At 41.7% G+C, this 9,414-nt stretch overlaps 1 protein-coding gene across 1 annotated transcript in view; it reads right to left on the bottom strand.

Moving 5' to 3' along the window:
- Window positions 1-777: 777 nt before the first annotated feature.
- The window catches only part of LOC139924266 (A-type potassium channel modulatory protein KCNIP2-like), a 15,467-nt gene continuing 6,830 nt past the window's right edge, over window positions 778-9,414 (bottom strand). Inside the window, exons 2-9 of the mRNA XM_071915266.2 lie at window positions 4,444-4,546; window positions 4,054-4,174; window positions 3,736-3,805; window positions 3,169-3,239; window positions 2,528-2,635; window positions 2,241-2,345; window positions 1,868-1,930; window positions 778-1,750 (exon numbers count right to left, since the gene is read on the bottom strand). Of these exons, the coding sequence (XP_071771367.1) occupies window positions 1,703-1,750; window positions 1,868-1,930; window positions 2,241-2,345; window positions 2,528-2,635; window positions 3,169-3,239; window positions 3,736-3,805; window positions 4,054-4,174; window positions 4,444-4,546 (689 nt within the window). The 3' untranslated portion in view covers window positions 778-1,702. The remainder of the gene's footprint in view (window positions 1,751-1,867; window positions 1,931-2,240; window positions 2,346-2,527; window positions 2,636-3,168; window positions 3,240-3,735; window positions 3,806-4,053; window positions 4,175-4,443; window positions 4,547-9,414) is intronic.

Raw genomic sequence — 9,414 nt, 5'->3', positions numbered from 1 at the left:
GTTTAGAAGTTATTGGGTAATGTTGGGAACTAGGGAAAAGCCCAAGCGTAGATACAGGGAAGTGTATAGCTGCCGAGCTGAGCGGGTGTGATCCTGGGATGCCAGACCGTACAGCCTTCTGGAGGTATTTTAGACTCAATGAAAATATCTGTGATGGGAGGTGCCCACTTGATATCTGCATTATGGCATATCTGCACTCACACACTCAACCTTGTAATATTATATTAGATGATTAGTGAATGGTCCCCCATGCCTGATTTATGTCCTCTTGTGGGTTAGGACATCATTCCTTTGTCATCTGAATTGGCAATCTGTATGGATGCTTGCCCTAGATTATTCCACAAGGGATTGTTACATCACTTCCTGGTATAATGTATAAATTATTGGTGGATGTTAACTGAGTCTGTAAATATATTTCTCACAGGTGCAGCTGCTACTTCTGTGCCGTACGTTTCACCATTATGCTTCACCAGAAACTGAATTCGAGAATATTACTTAATAATACAAAACTACAACTGATCCTTTATTATATCCATTGTCATAGTAACAGTCCACCATTTTCTCAAAGTTGCAATGAGGGAGAATAGAATAGAATAGAATAGAATAGAAAGTATTGAGGCCTTAACAATTATGGCCATATAAACACTGTCTTGACTTTTAAAGTAACAGGTTCTCTTCTCTTACACTATATACCATTTGGTTAATAACAAAATATTTATATTGGTTTGCATAGCAACTGTGTAGTTTTATTCAATATCATCATCATCATCATCATCATCATCATCACCATCATCATCATCACTATTACCATGTCCAAAATATATTCACTCGTTAAAAGTCGCAATGGCCAGATCCTAGTCGAAACAGACACATCATGCAGACACAATACACCAGGATGAAAGTGAGTGGTTGATTTGAATACTGAGGACAGAGAAAATATTCCAACATGTCAGTTAAAACCTGTAAAATTATTGCTTGATTTCAGACTTCGCCCCATTATTAGAGCGGTCCTCACTGTACTGCAGAGGTGTCAGGTGTGTGAGTGAACATGTGTGTGTTTGTGTGTGTGTGTGATACACTACAGCACAATAAATTGAGCGTGTGTGTTATTCCATTTGCTCCATGTGTATGTACATCCTCTCTCTCTTTCTCTCTCATGAGTATAATACATGCAATAAAGAAAAGATCATAAGTTACAGTCATCAACATGTCATTTATATAGGTGAAGAAGCCATGGGGAGTTAAAACTGCAACTGTCCATTGGGCAGTATTGACTGTTGGTCAAGGTATTCATCAATGCTAATTATTACTGAGCAGCTGTTGTTGACCATTAGAGATAATTGTTGGTATCTGTCTGCACAGTTGTCTCCACTAACATTTGTGAAAATTCAGTCATGATACATGATCTTAAAACACCAGAATCCACCTTTTTATCATTCTGTAGATTAATAATCAGAAATAATAATCCCATTGCACCAAAGGATTGTACGACTTGAGTCCAGTGAGAAAACCAACCATTCTGGTCATTGTGTTTCCTGACACAAATAAAAAAAGGTACTGTTAGGGTACATGGTTGCCCCCTGCTCCACTCTGTACAGGCCCAGAAACCCCTCTGGCTGGGAGCAGAAGCACCATGGTGGAGCTCCAGAAGGTCCAGGGAGGCGGGACAGTTCACATGTGAGTGGTCAGTGTGCACCAAGCCTTAGATCATATTGTCAAACATGTGCATGGACTGCATGATGTTCTCATCCTGGAAGGGAGACCACAAGGGACAAAAAAGTACAATTACTGAGACAGCAGCATATATGTATTTGAAATGTGGTTGAAAATATTTGAACCATGAATGTATTAATGGCAAGAAGAAGACCTTTTGACATGTTTCCAAGAACTCCTCAATGGTGACCACTCCATCATTGTTCTTGTCCATTTTCTGGCAACATGTAAGACACAAACACAGACTCAGTACTTCAGAAAGCTACAAAGTCCAGTAAACACACAGAAAAATAAACTGGCCCACTTATAAAACATTTGCATGTGCATTTTAGGCTTTTATTTGGCATCTAAGTGAATTGAATTTGAGGTGAAATTATGGAAAATGCTTCATATATCAAACCATGTACTGAACTATTGCAAAGTATGTTGCCTTGAATAAGTGCTACATTGCAAATCCTAATGACTGAGGATATTGTTTTGAGTGTAGTGTTGGGAGGATGTGTTTGTTTGATCATTTGTGTTTTTACCCGGAAGAAGTTGTCAACATGCTCCTTGGGAGCGTTATCCTTCATGCAGGGGTAGGTGTACTTCCCCATCATGTCGTAGATTGAACACATGATGTCTGTCATCTCCTGGACAGAGGGAGGGAAGAAAGAGAAATAAAAAAACAAACCAAGTGTCATCACAAGCTGCTAGTCAACACAAGCCAGCTTTCAGCAGACCTGTCTGAGAAGAAACACACACACACGCATGCATGGACACACAGAGAGAGAGAGAGAGAGAGAGAGAGAGAGATAGAGAATGCGGTGGGTACCTCTTTGGTGATGCAGCCGTCTTTGTTGAGATCGTAGAGATTGAAGGCCCAGTTGAGTTTGTCAGTGATGGAGCCTCTCAGGATGATGGATAGACCCATAACAAAGTCCTACAGCAGGCAGAAGGCGATGAAGGGATGATGGAGAGAAGTAAAGTAACAGTAACATCAAGAAGAGAGGGTCAAAAGGCAGTCGGGGAGGAGAGAGGAGAGGAGCAGGGAAGCACGGGAGAGAGAAGAATACTATATACTAAATACTATATTATATCAATATTGAGTCGATACCACATATCTTTTGGTTCTGTCCAAATGTGACACTGTTCTGGTTTCAAATCCAAGCCTGGCTAAAGAGGCGTGATATTGACACTGAGATAGATCCACAGATGACAAACCAAATGCTCGTAATTCTTCTTGGTAAGTATGAGATAAGAGTTTTTGATGAGATGGGAACAACTGAGCGGATGGAGGAAGGATGGTGATAGGCCATATAAAGAATGTACCTTTACAATATATCTTCAGCTATCATACAGATCATTAGCTATAAGGCAGCAACTGTCAGAAACTTTTTCTCAAATTTGGTGTATATTTGTCCTTTTGGGATGTTTTTAGTGTAGACAGTGATGAGCAGGGAACGGACTGCTCACCTCGAAGCAGACCGATCCGTTGTTGTGTGTGTCAAAGGCTTCAAACAGGAAGTGAGCGTACATACTTGAATCTGACATAAAGAGAAAAGAGAGTGACTACTCAAATCTGATAAAACCCCTCACCCTTCCTGATCACACATTAAATACAGTAACGTACAGTAGCTGAACTGTGCCATAAGTATGAGTATGTTAATTGCCCCAACTGATATGAATTTTATTGGTCAGAGGGGGAAATTTGACAACTAAGGCTAGCATGTAGTTGATCATATTGAAGATGAAGGATAAAGCATCTTCATCTTGCTAGTACAGAGCTCCTATTGGCTTGTAAGAATTATCTCTATATTGACACTTGATAGATTAACAGATTAACAGATTTACAGTCCACAAGTGGAGCTGCTCAGTCGGCAACATTGGAAGTCTGTGGTTGTACTGGGCAGCTCCCAGGTGTGACTGTGTGAACCTATATTAAGGAGAAGCAGGTTGGTACTCAAAAGAGCATCCATGCAAAAAAAAGGTTAAATAAAGGTTCAAAGCACAGCTGACAGGTAGAGAGAGAGTCTGACTGACCTCCCTGAGGGAAGAACTGGGAGTAGATGTGTTTAAAAGTCTCCTCATTCACCACACCACTGGGACACTCCTGTGGAAGACGGCCCACAGCTGGAGTTAGAAAATTCACATGTAGAGAAGCACACACACACACACACACACACACACACACCCTCATATGCTCTCACACACACACACACTATAGAATATCCATAGACACAGACTTACAAACCTATTGACATTAAAACATTAAACATTGCACAAGGATGCATGCTTATCAAAAAAGAGCAAAAGGTTAAGAGTGCAGAAAGTAGAAATTCACAGGAAGGTTTGACTGACGTTTTTGAATCCCCGGTAGAGGACCTGCAGCTCTTTCTTGTTGAAGTTGGTCTGCTGTAAGAGATGATCCAGCCCTTCTGGTCTGTAGCACACTGTTGACAGTTCCCCATCATCGGTCACACTGTCTGGAGGGACGAAGAGAAAAAAGATATAGTTACTGTCTGCAACACACCTTACTGTAATGTTGCCTCACCCACCACACCAAGAGGGTGATTCCTATTTTTGGCTGGGAGAGTGAAGGTAGAAGAAGGCATAACAGGATTTGCGTTAAAATTCTCTCAACTACTAAATTCCTGTCAAGGGGAATCTCAGTAAGAATGGAGATACGGCAGTATGGCTTGTACAAAAGAATGGCTGGAGTGACAATTTGCAAATGGGTCACACAGACACTTGCTTTGATTGAGGGAAGGGCTGGAGCCAGAGCGACAGCAGGGTAGCAGTTTGAGGAACCTCTGCTTAATGGTCTTTTTATTCGGTTTGGATGATGGGTTACCTGGAAACAACCAATCACAGCAAAGGTTAGAGGGAGATAGAATGGTCCACACAGCGGACGCCATGAAAAAACGAATAAAACATGAGCCAAACTAGACTCAAATACTTTAAATGACTTATCCATGCAAGCTGGTGCGTGCAAATTAGTTTGCTGACCTGGCTTTGAACCAGTGTGACCCGTACAAATGAAAACTGCTCGTTTGTTTGAATCCATCCAGTATTTCAGCACTAAGGAGAGTGCAACGTGACTGAAACATTTCAGCACCGGGGACAGAGTCATAGCTCTTAGTTATAGAGGTCGAGCACAGTGTGATGTAAAGATCCCACTTAATTTTCATTATTTTATTCTCTGATCATAAGTGTATATAAATAAGGAGGAAATATGGGACCTTTAAAAGCATTTTTTCATGTGTTGAAGATGAAACATTTTGAAAGGTTTTTTTTTTTTTGAGGAGGGTGGAAGAGTGAAGTAAACAGTATTTTCAGCTGGGGAAGAAGACAAATAGTGACAAAGAGAGAGGAGAGTTGAGAAAGATGCACACACACACACACACACACACACACACTGAGTTGTGTTGACTCCTTGGCGTTAACAATAAAGAGAACAGACATCCACCTTCATGGTTCGCTGGCCTTTACAGGTGCCACAACACAACTTTGTCACATGGCCTTTTACAGATGCTAGATGTGACACCCCTTCCACACACACACACACACACTCACACACACACACACACACATACACACACACACACACACGTCTTCTTTGCTCTCCCTATGCTCCACATCCACAGAAGCCATACTGGCAACAGTTCACACAGCATGATCAGTGCAATAACTTTAAAACTGAATCGAGTGCCACTTAAAATAACAGCAATATGTAACAGGACTCCATAATTATGAATATTATCTAATTAACACATTCCCGCTCAGTTATACATCTGACAGAATATTCAAACTGTAGCTAGCCTGGGATTTAAAACATATCAGATAGTAAATATCATATATTATAAATGACTTGCGGGATTTCATCATAGATAATCAATAGGTTCTCGCTCTCTGATCTTTCATTGTGGTTTCTATTTGAGATATTATTAATAAAATAAACAAGTCTTAGAGGGCTTTACTGAACAGAATCAGATGATACAATAACTCCTGTATTCACAGTAAAAATGGACCACAAGGAAAACAATCTTAACACACTGAACATCACATTCTGCCAACTGTCTCTCTTCCCTCATCTAAAGCGCCTCCTCCTGTTACGCCCCCCCTCCTCCCCCAGCTCCACCTTGACAGTACCTGTTGACAGGGTGCCAGTCAGCCAGCGGTAAAACTGTCGGCCCATTTTCAGCAGTCTCTGGTACTTCCTCTTGCGCTGGTCCATGCTGAATGGGTTTTTTTGAGGATAGATGTGAGTCGGAGTTCAGTTTGTGGTCCTCTGATGAGCTTCTTCCTCTGTGGTCGTCAGACGGTTTGGTCCAATCGAATCTTCTCCCTGAGGCTGAGCAGCAAAACTCTCCCCTGTCTCCGCTTTGTCTCCTGTTTTGGTTTTCTCTGTCTTTCCTCACTCTTTGAAACCAAAATGTTTCTATCTAGAAGTGGTCGACTGATAATTGATTCCTCCTTCCTTCCTCGTCGTCTTCATCAAACTGATCGGAAATGAGTATGTCTCTCTCTCTTTTCTTGCTATCTAGCTTTCCTTGGAAGAATCCACTTGTTTCTCTGCTGTTTATTCCCTTAATGTTGCAGGCAAAAACCTACATCAAAGGGTTATCCATCATTTTGTCCTGGTCTACCTCACCGACTTCTCACCTGTCTCTCTCTCTCTCTCAAAGAATGATTCAATAAAGACGCTTCTCTTTCTCTCTCCATCCCCGCCCCCCCCCCCCCCCCCCCCCCCCCCAGTTGTCCATGGGAGAAGCAGAGCGCTGACACACCTCTGGAGTCCTGCTGAGACAGACAGATACCTCCCTCCATCCCTCCATGCTCTCCTCTTCTGTTCTGAAGCTTTGCCTGCTCCTCAGTTCTCTTTGTTTTTGTTTTGTTTTGTTTTGTTTTTAAGTGTCTCTCTTGCTTTCATTTCCTGGAGGCATCTTGTTTAGTAGTCTCTCTTATCCAAAGCCAGACACAGAGGTATTATATCGAGCAGGCGAAACAAGCCCTTGGATAGGTCGGAGGCGCTTCTACACAAGAGCTGCTCCTCTGACACAGTCTCTCACATTAGTCTCACTGTTGTTTTGCTTTCTTTTTGATTCATGCTCCTGTCCTTTCTTTCCTCTATGTCTTCTTTTTCCTGCTCTATTCGCCAGACCCACCCTATTTTCTCCCACTTTCCTCACTCTCTGCCTCTCACCTTTTGTCTCATCTGTAGTTCTGTATTTTCATCTGATTTAATCTCTCTTCCTTCCCTCAGCTGCTGTGAATCCCGAGCCGTCTCTGTCATTGTCACTGTGCACGCTGCTCTACAAAGTAGAGTTGATTAGTGTCACTATGGCAACGCCTCGCTTCACTCTGACCTATTGAAAGGCTAATGATGAGGATGTACTTCCATCAGCTATTGCTTCAAACAGAATACACATGATCCTCACCTCAAGCAAAGACAAGCCTAGTTCATTCTATGAAAAAAGCTTCACAGATGTTCCATCCTATACCAGAGATAGACACTATGTGAACTGAAAAAGATAAAGGTTTGGAGGAATTTGAAATCATCTGCATACACATCCATGGAAGAGGGAGTTTGCACTTCATGGTAATTGCACTTCATGGTAATTGATGGTGAAAACAAGATTTACGTCACTCCATGATTAGCTAAAAGAGCATACTAAGGATAGCCTGTGAACTGTGAACAGGGCAGCTGGTGCGTCTGCAGACACGTGTATATCCTTCCCACCTCTAGAGGGCAGTGTCCAACCGCAGTCAGATTACACTGGACTACATCCTCCTACTATTTGAGGAGAAATAAACCCATATCCTGGAGGGACAACAAGAAGAAAATGTTATCACAGGGAACGAGAACTGATGAGCAGTGAACATTTTTAGTGACCTGGTCATGCTAATATCGTAATAACGTGTATTCATCACATCTGCTGTTTTGGGCCCCCATGACAAGACTACACCATCTTCTTGTTTTTTCCTAGTTGACACACATTACAAACTGATGAGTTGATACACATGCAGCACCCACACTCCCACAACCAACCACACATATAAACTGTAATATCAACCCATACAAGTAGACACACCATAGGCTGATAGACACAAGCCACAGAAGCACTGCACAAGCTTACACTCTTATTTTAAACACATCTGTGTGTCTTCTGTGGGACAACACACATTTGTGTTACTCTTAAACACAAGATATGTTAAAAACAGCATATGTAACATATGTCCCAAAGCAAATATGTTAAAAATACACTCACCAAAAAGAGGAGAAGTGTGTGGAAAAGAGAATGAAAACAAGTGTGACTCAGCAGCTGATGAGCTTTTATCAAGCACTAGAGATATGGAGGGCTGTTTTTGAACCCGGCAAGTTAATTAAAAACACATTTTTATGTACGATCTATAGTATATGATTCAATTAAAGTAATTCTTGCTCTGTGAGAACAAACCGGTAATTACCCTGCGTTTTACTCCCTCTTCATATCTTGTGTTTATCTCCCCTCTAGGTTTCACATGCCTCCATCAAATCCTTTTGTTCAATATGTTTCCCACGGAAAGTGAAACATAGTCTGCCTAAAGTAAATCTCCCGCTCCTTCAAAGATCTGCTCAGACCTCAAGCATAGTTTTAGGTTATCAATGAATCTCCTGGGGAGACTGTGTATGTGTGTGTGTGTGTGTGTGTGTGTGTGGGGGGGGGGGGGGGGGGGGGGGGGGGGGGGGGGGGGGTATGTTGGTGCATATGTGTGTTACCTTAAGTGTGCTTACTCTGGGATTAATGGGCGTTGGTGACAATGGACACTAAGGATATGTCAATCAAACTGCAAAATACAGCAGCTGCCCTACCATGGAAAAACAAACAAAGCTTTACAGGGCTTTACACACACTCACACACACACAGACACACATACTCACATACACACACACACACACACACACACACACACACACTCACTAACACACAAACACACAAACAACTAGCTTTTTGATGAGGGAGAATAATACAATTATTTTAGTAAATCAAAGAACAACTCTCTATTAGCAATAGAGAGAGAGAGAGAGAGAAAGAGAGAAAGAGAGAACGGGAGAGAGCGAGAGAGAGAGAGAGAGAGAGAGAGAGCGTGAACAAAGGGAATTAGAAAAACTTCCCTGCTGATTTCTCCCTTCCTCCACCGCTCCCAAACTTGAGCGGTATTTTTAGATCTGACAGAGCAGAGGCCATTAATCACAGATAGGAGTTTTATTTATTGAAATGCCTTCTAAGGACGGCATTTGATGTGACTGGCTTACACAATAATCCAATAAAAAAAAACAGGGCGGGAGGTGCAGAGAGTACCAAGGTTGTTTTTTACAGAAGCTCTATTTTTGCATCATGGCCAATAAATGTTTCTTGCTCAGTTGAAGTATTATTCAAGTTGTTTGTATGAGTTATTAAACATTAGCTGGACAGAATGCCAAAATGCATGTCACCCACCATTAGCTAACCTTAGTGGTTTTGTTCACTATGTTACAATATGAGCAAGGGCAACTTGCTTGTTTTTTTGTAAATGCAATGGTCTGTAGCTGACACCTCTTTGTTCTAGGACACCTTATGTTAAAGGCCTACGCACTAAGTAAGATTTTGTCCTTGAGAAGTGAAGCAGAATGATTGAATCCAGACTGTGTCTTAGAATTCATGATTCATACTGATTACATTTACAGCCCTGACATTA

This window comes from Centroberyx gerrardi, chromosome 3 (assembly GCF_048128805.1).
Source record: "Centroberyx gerrardi isolate f3 chromosome 3, fCenGer3.hap1.cur.20231027, whole genome shotgun sequence".
In the NCBI taxonomy this organism is placed as follows: domain Eukaryota; kingdom Metazoa; phylum Chordata; class Actinopteri; order Beryciformes; family Berycidae; genus Centroberyx; species Centroberyx gerrardi.
Note: the sequence above shows the minus strand (reverse complement) of the source record. Positions and strands in the feature narration are given on the sequence as shown.